This window comes from Pan troglodytes, chromosome 1 (genome assembly GCF_028858775.2).
Source record: "Pan troglodytes isolate AG18354 chromosome 1, NHGRI_mPanTro3-v2.0_pri, whole genome shotgun sequence".
NCBI classification, from domain to species: domain Eukaryota; kingdom Metazoa; phylum Chordata; class Mammalia; order Primates; family Hominidae; genus Pan; species Pan troglodytes.
In genome coordinates, this window is record NC_072398.2 from 131,045,549 (window position 1) to 131,059,452 (window position 13,904).

The 13,904-nt window shown below is 38.3% G+C and overlaps 1 protein-coding gene across 9 annotated transcripts in view; it reads left to right on the plus strand.

The window, feature by feature from the left end:
- Positions 1-36: 36 nt before the first annotated feature.
- SASS6 (SAS-6 centriolar assembly protein) overlaps positions 37-13,904 on the plus strand; it is a 49,118-nt gene continuing 35,250 nt past the window's right edge. The window contains exons 1-8 of one of the 9 annotated variants that reach the window (XM_054668103.2): positions 133-296; positions 6,282-6,391; positions 7,104-7,164; positions 9,768-9,847; positions 10,563-10,667; positions 11,498-11,669; positions 12,276-12,341; positions 13,599-13,718. In XM_054668103.2, coding sequence (XP_054524078.1) covers positions 7,120-7,164; positions 9,768-9,847; positions 10,563-10,667; positions 11,498-11,669; positions 12,276-12,341; positions 13,599-13,718 — 588 coding nt within the window. In that variant the 5' untranslated portion in view covers positions 133-296; positions 6,282-6,391; positions 7,104-7,119. Of the gene's footprint in view, positions 297-6,281; positions 6,392-7,103; positions 7,165-9,097; positions 9,182-9,767; positions 9,848-10,562; positions 10,668-11,497; positions 11,670-12,275; positions 12,342-13,598; positions 13,719-13,904 lie in introns of those variants that run through there. The other 8 variants (XM_513588.7, XR_010159283.1, XM_063816422.1 and 5 more) reach the window with 8 other exon arrangements.

The window sequence follows — 13,904 nt, forward strand, 5'->3', positions numbered from 1 at the left end:
CCCGGAACTACCACAACCGTCTTCCCTTTATCCTCCGCAGAACCGGAAGAATCCGATGGTGGCTGGCGAGGGCCAAGTCTCTTACGCCTTCCCCTCGTTTCTCCCTCCCCGCCTCCTCCGCAGAAGCCGAGCGCCAAACTCAAACTTTATCAGGACCCGGAGGTCTCAGGCTAATTCCGAGGGCCGGGCCTGTTGGGCTTTTCTGCACACCAGCCGGGGCAGCGAGCCAACATGAGCCAAGTTCTGTTCCACCAACTAGTCCCGTTGCAGGTGAAATGCAAAGACTGTGAGGAGAGGTAAGGTCCGCGTCATCCAGTGCCCGCGGGTGGCGGTTGGGGTCAGGCCAATGGGGAAAGATGGCGGTTCTGGCCCGTGGGATCCACCTTGCACCTAGGTGTCGAGTCGGCCCCTCTAGGAAGCGGATAGGGAACCCAGAGGGCCCGGTGGTTACCTCTCTCACCAAGTCGGCCGTTGCAGAGGGGACTGGAGGAAGGGTGTGAGAAGTTAGGAAGCCGGCTCACATCAAGTTAATGTCAAAAACCCTACCTATGAACGGAATCATGAAGATTATAGCCCTACTCTTCCCTTTTGACAGATAAGAACTCTGGCCCAGAGAAGTTAAAAAAATTTACGTGAGGGCTCACAGCCAGTTCATGGCAGGGTCAGGACTAGAACTCAGGCCTTGGCTCCGAGCCTTTCCCCCTCGTTCTCTTTTGAAGTATGTTGGCAGTAAAGTTCAACTTTTAAAAACCTACCAATTTGGTGGCGTACTTTGGCTCTTCACATCAGTTGCTTTAAAAAAGTAAATTACATTTAACCGACTAAAAATGAGAAAAGCAGAAACGTCATTAATTCATTCAATAAATATTGCCTCCTTGTAAAACACCTTACTGGGCACTGGGAATACAGTGGTCAGGAAAAACAGTCCTTTTCTTCATGGAGTTTACAATCACTGGAGGAAATAAAGACCAGTCGCACAGAGAAGTGCAACTTTGATTAAGGAGGTGGTATTATTGGGGCGTAAATAGATTTGACCAGAGGTCAGGAGACTTACTTTTTTTTTCCCAGTTCTAACACTCAATGGTTGTCTCTTTTTTTCTCTGAACGTTCTTTCCTCGTTTGTAAAACTGATATAACATGCGTATTCACGTGTTTGTAATGAGGATCAGGTGTGAAATCTTTTGCGTATTCACGTGTTTGTAATGAGGATCAGGTGTGAAATCGTATGTGAAAACTAAGTGGTGTACAAATGTAACATAAAAAATGAAGACATTGCCTTATTGAGTTGCCAGTAATGTCAAACTGTAGTATATATAGTTCAGAATTCGGTCAAAAATCAATGGCAAGCCGGTCAAGGAGATGCTCCCAAAACCAGCAGCTGCATATGGAGATCTGTAGGTTTAGTTGATCATTCTTTTAATGCTGTCCAGTATGGTAGCCACTAGCCACATGTGGTTATTAGACATTTGAAATGGGGCTTATCTGAATTGTTGTGCTTTACATATGAAAATGCACGTTGGATTTTTAAGACTTACTATGAAAAAAGAATGTAAAATATGTCAATTTTTATATTATGTGTTAAATGGCAATATTTTTGGGTATATTGGGTTAAATACAATGTATTATTAAAATTAATTTCACCTGCTTTTAAAAGTCTTTTTAAAATGTGACTTCTAGAAAATTTAAAAGTAGGCTAGGTATGGTGGCTCACACCTGTAGTCCCAGCACTTTAGGAGGCCAAGACAGGAGGATTGCTTGAGCCTAAGCTTGAGGTTACAGTGAGCTATGATTGCGCCACTGTACTCCAGCCTGGGTGATAGAGCGAGATCCTGTCTCTGAAAAAAAAAAAAAGAAAAAGAAAAAAATTAAAATTACATACCTGGCTCACATTTGTGGCTTACATTGTATCTCCATTGGACAACACTGTTTTAGAATGATTATAGAAAGATAAAGGAGGCCATGACTTTGGTTTCAGTATGGAAACTCCTAGATGGTCTCTTTCTGGTTACATTGCCATCACAGTTAATCTAAAAACTCAATTTCTCTGCTTAGAAACCTTTAATATATTCCTATTATCTGTATAATAGGGGTCAGCAAACTGGAGCACATGGGCCAGATGGCTCACTGTTTTCGTAAATAAACTTTTCTTGGAACACAGCCATGCTCATTTGTTTACATATCGTAGCTGCTTTTGCACAGGAAGGGCAGAGATGAGTAATTGTGACAGAGACCTTATGGCCCGCAAAGCCTAAAATATTTGCTATCTGGCCCTTTACAGAATAATTTGGTGATCCTTGACCTATAGGAAGAACAACCCAGACTCTTTCTCTTTCTCTCTTTTTTTTTTTTTTTTTTCTAGACAGAGTCTCGCTCTGTTGCCCAGACTGGAGTATTGTAGCACGATTACAGCTCACTGCAGCCTTGACCTCCTGGGCCCAAGGGTTCCCCTCACCTTAGCCTCCTGAGTAGCTGCAATTACAGGCGCATACCACCACGCCTGGCTTTTTTTTGTTGTTAATTTAATTTAAAAGAGACGGGGTCTCCCTGTATTGCCCAGGCTGGTCTTGAACACCTGGGCTCAAGTGATCCTCTCACCCCAGCCTCCCAAAATGCGGGGATTATAGGCGTGAGCCACCACGCCCAGCCCAGACGCCTTGGTTGAGTATTTGAGGCCAGTTCAGCTCAACAAATACTGGCAAATGTCTGCTGTGTCTCAGGAACTGTCCTAAGTGTGGAGGATGTAAGTACGCACCCCCCTCCCCGTCCCCAACAACAACAAAAGCCAACAAAAACCTCTTTTCATTCTGTCCCTCAAGGAACTCACATTTTAATAGGGGAAATAAGATTTTCCTTGGACAGGCACCATAGCACAGATTAGGAGTTCAGGCTCTGGAGCCAGATTGCCTGGGTTTAAGTCCCAGTTCTGCCACTTACTGACAGATCTTGTACAATTTCCTTCTCTGTGTCTCATCTTTAAGTTGATGGTAATAACAGTACCTACTTCATGGTATTATGAGAATGGAATGAATTATTACATATGAACTGCTTACAACAGTGACTAGAGCATAATAAATGTTCACTAAATTTTAGGTATTAATGTGTGACAAATGCATAAAGTAATATAAGTACACTAAAGTCAGAGAAGAAGGAAATTCAGTTGAGGACAGTGGTAATGATCAGGGAACTTCATCTGGTGGAAAATTATGCAAAATTTTGGAGCCCATGATTTGACACTAATCTGCCTTTTCAGTTTTGTTTCCTAAGCTTATCTCTCCAATATAAAAGTCATACAAGCATTCTTGTTACCTTCTGAATGTACCTGATACTCATTCTATACTATTACCCCTGCTGTTCCTTGTGCCTCAAATGCTTTTTTCTTTCATAACTTTCAGGTGTGTCTTAAATCCTTTCACTATAAGGACCCTTCAAAGTTGCCTAAGTTGAAATGAATTGCCATTATTCAGTTATTAGATAGTGTGGTGTAGGTGAAAGATCTGAGTTTTCATTTGGGCTCTGTAATGTGACCTTAAACCATTATTTGGGCCTTAAGTTCTTCTTTTGTAAAATAAATAATATTTACTTATCAAGATTATTGTTAAATAAGATGATATATGTAGAATACCTGGCAGGTACTCAGTAGTGTTGGTAACCCTTCCCTCCCCTCTCATGGAGCCCTAAAATGCAATCAGAAGCAAATCTAGCAAAAAGTCATTAATCTCATCTCAATTTGAGGACAGAGACCATGGTTTTTTTTGTTTTGTTTTGTTTGTGTCATCCTATGTTCAAAAATTATTTTTCTTTTTTTTTTTTAGAAAGAGGCTGTCACTCTGTTGCCCAGGCTAGAGTGTTGTGTCATAATCATGGCTAACTGTAATCTCAAACTCTTGGTCTTAAGCTCTCCTGCTTCAGCTTCCAGAGTACCTGAGACTACAGGCATGCACCACCATGCCTGGCTCATTTTATAAATTTTTTGTAGAGATAGGATTTTTCTATGTTGCCCATGCTGGTCTTGAACTCTTGGCCTCAGGTGATCCTCCCACCTCAGCCTCCCAAAGTGCTGGGATTACAGATGTGAGCCACTGCGCCAGGCCCCTGGACCATGTTTATTTCTGTTTGTATCCCTAGCACCTGGCACAATACCTGGCTTAAAGTACCTTTTATTTGTTTGATTGATAGTTTAAGAGCACAGCTACTGGGTGTCAGAGATGGCCTAGAATCCAGTTGTGCTAAAGCAAGCCTGATGTTTAGAATACTTTTTATTTAAAAGAACTCATAACTAAATCTAATGTCATTAGTATTAGACATCTATTGAGTACGACATCTATTGAGATGAGAAATAACATTTTATTGAGTTTTTATTGTTTTATATTGCTCTTATGACATTAACCATTATAAGGGAAAAAATAAGATTTGTGATTTTAGTTAGCATATCCTCTGAAAGCTTGTATTTTTCTACAGCATATTTCTAGGGATGTTTTTTAACTAAGCATGGGGAATTCGTTTAACTTACAGGCCTTCCGTTTTTTCTTTCAACATCTAATGTATATAGGCATTTGGAATATATGCAACAATATCATTAATATGATTGGTAAATTGTCATAGTAATATAACTCTTCCAGGATTATGTAAAGAACACTTTGATAAGTGAATTCTTCTTGTACTTTTTGCAAATATATGAAGTATGACAGGACTTTTAAAACTGTAAAACACCGTCTAGGTGCAGTGGCCCACGCCTGTACTGCTATCACTTTGGGAGGCTGAGGTGGGCAGATCACTTGAGGTCAGGAGTTTGAGACCAGTCTGGCCAACATGGTGAAACCCCATCTCTACTAAAAATACGAAAATTAGCCAGGTGTGGTGTTGTGCCCCTGTAAACTCAGCTACTCAGGAGACTGAGGCAGGAGAATCGTTTGAACCTGGGAGGTGGAGGTTGCAGTGAGCCGAGATCGCACCATTGCACTCCAGACTGGGTGACAGAGCAAGACTCTGTCTCAAAAATAAATAAATAAATAAATAATTAAAATAAAAATAAATAAAACTGTAAAGCACCATAAAAAGTTAAATACCAACTGCAGTATCATACCACTATGGCATTTATACTAGAGAAAACTTCAGAAGATGAAAACCAAACATAATGATGTAGAGCTAAAAAGGTTTTCACAAATCTTCTAGTTGAATCCACTTATCTTACAAGTTCGGAAACTGAGTCCCCCCCCTCCCCCACCCCACCAAGAAAGCTTAATCTTGCTGTGTTGCCCAGACTGGACTTGAACCCCTGGGCTCAAGCTATCCTCCTGCCTCAGCCTCTGAAGTAGCCAGCACTACAGGTGGGAGGCACTGTGCCCAGCTCAGGAAAGCTTAAATGGAATTAGAGTAACACTCTAATCTGTTTCACATATGTTGCTTTAGATACTAGAAAAATAGCAACAGTGTATTCTCTTGTTTTGAAAATAATTCTTCCTCTCTCTGGTGTAAACCAGTGCTTCTTGTTCCTTTTCAGAAAACAGATACAAGTTATGAGGTAACATTTAACCTTATTGTACAAACGGAGATTTAGCATCCAATCATATGTTCAACAAGAAACTTAACTTTAAACCCATATAAAATTACAAGTCAGCATTAAAAAATCTAAACAATTGAATCTAGCCTTGATCAACTGTTTCCAAGTTTTTCTATCAGTACTCAATTGCTGTTTATACTTTTTACTTGTGTAGTAGATAAGCAATAGTGTGGAAAAGGTTTAAAAGAAGTCCTTAGAAGAAAAACTTAAAATTGAACAAATTCTATTTGTTAGTTTACTTTTTTCTACCTGCACATCAAAGAAAGGCCATTGTTATTTAATTCTGGCAGAATAGTTTGAGAAGTACTTGTGCATAGGTATTTTTTACTAATTTCTCCCTTTATTTTCTGAATTATATAAGCATTTGTGCTCTATTTGATTAATGTTTATGAGCACTTTCATTTATATACCTCTGTCCAATTCTGGATTCTCTAAGATACAGCATAGGATGTGGAACACTGTGGTCTCTCCCTCTCAGGGCTTAAAGTTACTTTACTCAAGGATAAAATAGGTGTAATAAACTTGTTGATAGTACTTCTGTGGTTTTATTACATAAAGAATATATTAAGCAGATTTAATTCGTGGATGTGAAAATACGTTTTTGTATGAATAAATGTAGGGAATATGTTATTTCCTTGATTTTAAACATTCAAAGCATTCTAATATTGCTTCACATATTAAGTTTTTATTTTATTTTATTTTATTTTATTTTTTGAGACAGGGTCTCTGTTGCCCAGGCTGGTGTGCAGTGTGTATTGGCTCACTGCAGCCTCTGCCTACCAGGTTCCAGCATTTCTCCCACCTCAGCCTCCCAAATAGCTGGGACTACAGGTGGGTGCCACCACGCCTGGCTTGTTTTTGTATTATTTGTAGAGATGAGGTTTTGTCGTGTTAACAGGCTGGTCTCCAACTCTTGACCTCAAGTGATCTGCCTGCTTCAGCCACCCAAAGTGCCAGGATTACAGGTGTGAGCCACTGCGACGGGCCACATACTAAGTTTTTAAAATGCACAGTCTCTCATTAATCAGTTTGATTGCATGACATGGTAATTTTTTAATGTGAAAAGTTGTTACTAAATTGGTGGTTTGTCTTTCTAGATGTTATTTTAGAATCAGGGCAGTAAGGGTATATGAGGTTCTTACCTCATTTAATCCTCAAAACATCCCCATTTTACAGTTGAAAAGTTACTAAATTTATGGTTTGTCTTTCAATAGATGTTATTTTACAATCAGGGCCGCAAAGTCATATATCAGGCTAGTGCTAGGCACTCCACAGTGTTTATTTCATTTAATCCTCACGATATCCCCATTTTACAGGTGAGAAAAATTTAGTTTTAGGTTAAACACTGCTAGATTACTCACTAGTGGAACAAGAAGAAATTAAGCTTCAAATCCAGTGTGCTTTTCAAACTTCTGTTCATAAGTTAGAGAACACCTGTGGAAAGTCTTGTCACTTAAGACTGAAAACTTTAGTTAATACAAATGATAGTGATAACTCATTTCGTGTGAATGTTTCTGATGGTTGGGTATGTCTTTTCATACAGGAGAGTAAGTATAAGAATGAGCATTGAACTACAATCAGTTTCTAATCCAGTTCACAGAAAGGTTGGTATTTAGTTCTTTTTTGAAATATCATTTCGGTACATTGTAGATAATTAGTTTTGTTCTTTAAGAATGTGACATCTTTTATTGCATTTATTTTGCTTTTACATTTTAGGCTATTTTGCAACTGTTGGAAATCAAGGGTGGTGGAATCTACTGAGACAACAACTGAAGGATAATTATACTATATATTTCTTTTTTTTTTTTTTTTGAGATGGAGTCTTGCTCTGTCACCAGGCTGGAGTGCAGTGGCACGATCTCGGCTCACCCACCTCCCGGGTTCAAACAATTCTCCTGCCTCAGCCTCCCAAATAGCTGGGACTACAGGCATGCACCACCACGCCCAGCTAGTTTTTGTATTTTTAGTAGAGACGGGGTTTCACCATGTTGGCCAGGATGGTCTCGATCTCTTGACCTTGTGATCTGCCCACCTTGGCCTCCCAAAGTGCTGAGATTACAGGCTTGAACCACTGTGCCCGGCCTATACCATATATTTCTAAAACATACGTGAAAAATTGGGGGGTGGGGTGACATTCTCCTTAGATTTGCCCAGTGCACTTAGAAGTTGCATATTATATATATATAATAACATATATATATAAATATATTTTATTGCTGTTGGTCATATACACACACACACACACACACACACACACACACACACACACTGCTGCCTTGTAGAATTGGCATTTCATGGTGTAAATGTAAAAACAATAAACCGAAGTACTGCAGGGAGATATTTGTGAATCTTTTACTTTACGTTTTGAAGAGAGGCATTTAGAGTATCAGTCTCATATAACCTTCAAAAGTGTGAGTCATTAACAGAACTAAGGATATAGAATAGAGGAGGGGTCCCCAACCCCCTGGCCACTTACTGGTACGGTCTGTGGCCTGTTAGGAGCCAGGCTGCACAGCAGGAGGTGAGTGGCAGGCAGGGAAGCGAGTGTAACCTCCTACGATCCACCTCCTGTCAGATCAGTGGTGGCATTAGAGTCTCATAGGAGTGCAAACCCTATTGTGAACTGTACATGCAAGGGATCTCAGGTGTATGCTCCTTATGAGAATCTAATGGCTGATCTGAGGTGGAAGTTTCATCCTGAAACCATCCTTCACTCCCTAATTCTTGGAAAAATTGTCTTCTACAAAACTGGTTTCTAGTGCCAAAAAGGTTGGCGGCTACTGGAACAGAGAACTAAGAAATACAGCATCTGTGCCAAGGGCAGTGCCTCACACCTGTAATCCCAGCACTTTGGGAGGCTGAAATAGGCAGATTGCTTGAGCCAGGAGTTTGAAACCAGTGTAGGCAACATGGTGAAATCCCATCTCTACAAAAAAATACACAAATTAGCTGAATGTGGTGGCACACTACTGTAGTTCCATCTACTTGAGAGGCTGAGGTGGAAGGATCACTTGAGACTGGGAGGTTGAGGCTGCAGTGAGCTGTGAGGGTGCCACTGCAACCCAGACTGGGCGACAGAGCGAGACCCCATGTCAAAAAACACTGAAATATAGCATCTGTTTTCTGTGTGCCATAGCTTTCCCTGAACACATTCAAGGACCTAGTAGTATTAATAGTACCTTTGGTTTTTTAAGTAGCATCCTGGGTGAATTTCAGGAAGTACTTAAATAGAAGCTGCTTAAGAACAAGGCATTCTGAGGCACAGCAGGTGCCTAAATTACTAATTTTCCAGAGTAGAGATGATATATTATACTTCTTACATGTTATTCCTTATGCCTGCTGTACCTCTTCATTTTCTAGCTTGGTGCATAAGTGGTTTAGATTTTTCTAGGATCTTAGCATTTCCTCAGTAGACATGAGTAGAGATTTTATTTCAAATGAATTCTTAACCTTAATGCCCAGTTCTTTATTAGTTTTACATCATCTTGTAACTAATGCTGTTTTTCTTTCGCCACTGTTCTCTGGTACATAATTTTGGTGTACTTTTTGTGAGCTCTAGCTGTTATGATGATCTCCCACACTATGTACACGTAGCTACCTGGAAAGTGATCTTTATGAAAGGTACTTACTTCATTTGAGACTGAAAACAGTTGGGCTTCCATATCAGTGGCCACCTGGCCTAGGAGAGAATAGGCTCTTTGGAAGAAGCCTGGCAACGTGTTACCTGATACCCCGGTCTTCTGAGAGACAGAAGCTCTTTTTTCTAGTGTGGATTATTGTCAGTTCTGCTGATATATTTGCCACTTTTGAAATGCCATACCAGTTAACTTTAAGGAAACTAAAAATAAAATTGAATGTGGTATGTTCAGTGGTAAAGAAAATTTTCATCATGTTATGGTGTAGCAAGGCCTGGGTCTAAATTTCCCCAAGCCTCTGATAGGAGGATATTCCTAAACTTTCAACTCCTAGCACTTGCTTAACTTTTACAGACCTCCATGTGGCTTTTAAAGAGCGGAATGTCTACCCCTATTTAAGATTCTAACTCTCTAAAGACTAATAAAAAACCAGCAGCACTAGAAAACAAAGCTGTCTGCAATATAACTATGATACACTGATGTTGTTGGATTTCTTTACTTCTGAGAAGGAAGAAATTACTCAAAAAGCCAGATCTAGTAAAAACATTTAAAAACAACAAACTTTCTTTTAGGACTTAGTTATTCGTCTGACTGATGACACGGATCCATTTTTTTTATATAACCTTGTTATATCTGAGGAAGATTTTCAAAGGTAACTAAATTTTTTTCTGATCTTATATTTAATGAAAAAATAAGTTTCTAAGTTTTATTGGTACTGTTCTCTTTCAAACACATACCTACATATTAGATTTAGTTACTTTGGGAATATTGGGCTATTTGTACTATCTTTACTTAGGGTGTTTTGGAAAATAAATATTTTGTGGGTTATTAGAATTCTGCTTAAAACACCTGTGAAGTTTGAAGCTTTTGCTGAATTTATTGATTTTTTTTCCCATTGAATATGTTCTATAAAAATCAGAGTTCCTTAGCTTAGTTCTTGATTATAACAAGCGTTAGTAAATTAAAAAAAAGAATCCTTCAGGATGCTAATTATAATTAAAGATAGTAATTGGCCAGGCACGGTGGCTCACGCCTGTAATCCCAGCACTTTGGGCGGCCGAAGAGGGCGGATCATGAGGTCAGAAGTTTGAGACTAGTCTGACCAACATGGTGAAACCCTGTCTTAACTAAAAATACAAAAATTAGCCAGGTATGGTGGCATGTGCCTGTAATCCCAGCTACTCGGGAGGCTGAGGAAGGAGAATCTCTTGAACCTGGGAGGCAGAGGTTGCAGTGAGCCAAGATTGCACCACTGCACTCCAGCCTGGGTGATGGAGTGAGCCTCTATCTCAAAAAAAAAAAGGCACCAAAACAAAACAAAGTTAATTAAAATTTTTAAAAAATTTCTTTTCCTTTCTTCTGTATAGTTTAAAATTCCAGCAAGGTCTTCTGGTAGACTTCTTAGCTTTCCCACAAAAATTTATAGATCTCCTTCAGCAATGTACTCAAGAACATGCCAAAGAAATTCCAAGGTAAGTTGCATGAGAATGCTACATTATTAAATTTAATTCAAGACAGACTCTTCTTTGAAACACAAGTTGATGGCAAAATCTTTTCCATTTATTATGACTATCCCTGTTTATTTTTAGAACTGGGGTTAGGCCTCCATTAAATCTCAGACTTTAAGGCATCTTGATTAAAATCAGAAATATTTCTTAATTTTCATGTCTTGACAGAGGCACTAAAGTCATCCGAAATATTTAGCAGCATCAAATATTTGGTTTTATAATGATATTGGAAAAAGGGAAGACTAAGATTGTATGTGTGTATGGTGCTAACGCCTGATTCTTTTACTGTAAAGTTCACCATCAACCTTTTATTTATTGGTTTTATCAGTTGACGATTGTTGTTGAATCAGTTATTTCATTAGGAAGAACAAAATGATGCTTCTCTATAATTTTTTCTATATTAAGTATAATTCTTCTATAAAGAAGAACTTTTCCTCAGCAATTAGGGCTATTTGATTACTCAGAAAATTCATAAAGGATAAATGCTTAATTCTTGCATTTAAATTGTCAATTTTTAGAGTAAAGAGCTGGTAGTCTACTTTTGTGGCACTCAGTGAATTTTTGTTTCTAGTTTTTGCTTTTTCTCTCATTTGTTTCTCATGAACTCATGGACTTTTATGTAGTCACTGTGTTTCAGTCAATCTTTTCTTTTTTTTGCCCAATTTATCTTTTACCATTGGGAGTCCTCAATGTGCTCCCTTTCCTGAGCTTTCTTAAGTAGAGAAGCTTCTGATTCAGTGAGAGATTTTCACTATCTCATAAGTGTGTTATAATGTAACATTTTCTTTTCAAAGGTTTTTGCTACAGTTAGTTTCTCCAGCAGCTATTTTGGATAACTCACCTGCATTTTTAAATGTGGTAGAGACAAATCCTTTTAAGCATCTTACACACCTCTCACTAAAACTTTTACCTGGAAATGATGTGGAGATAAAGAAATTTCTCGCAGGCTGTTTGAAATGTAGCAAGGTAAGATTTAAATTTAAGTTATTCTTTTAACAAAATAAGTATCAATGGTCTTTGATAAATTATTGAAGAGATACATTGCCATAAGTTTTTGTTTTCTAAATAAAGTTTTATGAAATATAACGAATATATTTTACTGTTTTTTATTTAGTCAAGGTATAGTCGGGATGGATCTGGACCAGGAATTGAGAAGCTTAGGTCTCAGGGTTTTTACCAATCGTGTAACTTTGGACAGGTCACTTAAACTCTTCTGTCATGGTTTCATCAACTGGTAGACATGTATGGAAATAGCTACCCTATCTAGCCCATCTTTAATGAGATAAGATATATGGAAATGTCTTGAAAATTATAAAGTGCTATATGGCACAAGGAAACAACATAGGGATGCTGCTTGAGTTTTTAGAGTCTTTCTAGTCAAATGCTATAGATCAGTGCATGTCAAACTTTAAATTATCTGGGGATCTTGTTAAAATGATTTAGATCTGACATGGAGCCTAAGAATCTGCATTTCTAACAGGCTTCCAGGATGATGCTGATGCTATACTTTGAGTAGCATGGCTATAGATGATTACATTGTAAACTGTGTAATTTTATTATTTTTATGAATAGGAAGAAAAATTATCATTGATGCAATCACTAGATGATGCTACTAAGCAACTGGACTTTACACGGAAGGTAATTCAAATTTCATTTTGTCTTTGTAAGTCATGCAGACATTGGCACTGAATTGCTTCCTTGACTCAGTTCCAAGCTTTTATGTATTTTCTTTCAAAGCATGCTTCCGTTGAATTTCCATTCCTCTTTGCCACCCTTCAACTACCACTTAATTATCTTAATTTGATACTTTCTCTTGTACATACTTGATTTTACACAAACATTTCTGTATCCCCAATATATAACATGTTCCCTCGAGTCTTCATTAAATAAGATATGTATATTTCTGTCATATATTAGTTCTCCACTCCCCACTTGTTCGCCTCATTCCTCTGGCCTAAATGGCTTTTCAGTTCCTATGCTCTTAAACCTTTCCCTTTCTTTGCTATGTTTAGAATTAATTCCTCTGATAGGCTTAGCATCATTTCAGTCATAGCTACAACATTTCTGCCCTAGTTCATGAAATTGAAGGCCAGAGTATCTGTTTTAGCTTGTTCTTGCTTTGCTTTAAAGAACTATCTGAAACTGGGTAATTTATAAAGAAAAGAGATTTAATTGGTTCATTGTTCTGTAGGCTGTACAAGCATGGCACCAACATCTGCTTGGCTTCTAGTGGGGACCTGAGGAACTTTACAGTCATGGCTGAAGGCAAAGGGGAGCAGGAGTGTCACATGGTGAGGGTGGGAGGAAGGAGGTACCACATGCTTTTAAACATCCAGATCTCATATGAACTAACTGAATGAGAACTCGCTTAACACCAAGGGAATGGCACTAAACCATTCCCATGATCCAATCACCTACCACAGGCCCTGCCTCCTCTGTTGGGGATTACATTTGAACATGAGACTTGGAGGGGACAGACATCCTAACCATATTGGTATCTGATAATCTGCATGGCCTCATGCAGAAAATACCCCTGCACAATGTGGCCCACAGGGCCATGTTACTGGGTTTTATATGTAAGTGAACTATTCCTTATAATCGACTTGCTTCCCCTTACCCCTCTTTATTGGGTGGTAAAGAGCCAGATTTAATTAAAAGCTTTAATTAAAAGATAGTTAATCTTGACCTGTGGGCCGTTTTGGGTCTAAGATTGTTCTTATTCTAATGTTGATTTCCTAAAATTAAAAAATTTTGTGTAGGAAAAGGCTTTGAACATGTCCTGAAAAGCTATAATTTTGTTTTCTTTAATATCCTTGTAAATATTGCTATATTCTAATCAAAAGTATTACATATTAAGGAGCCTATCTTAATATTTTGTGTTAAACTGTAATGTAGACATTAGCAGAAAAAAAACAAGAATTAGATAAGTTACGGAATGAATGGGCGTCACATACAGCAGCCTTGACAAACAAGCATTCTCAGGAACTGACAAATGAAAAGGAAAAAGCCTTGCAGGTAAGAACATTAAAGGAAACTGAAAAAATATCTTTTATTGCTGTTGGTCATTTTGTTAATTTTAAAAGTAATATATGCTTGCTTTAAATTTTCCAAACGTTACAGAAGTATATAAAATAAAAATAAAAATCCTCTCTTTCAAAGTCTTACTACCTAGAGATAATCTATAAACATTTTGATGTATTT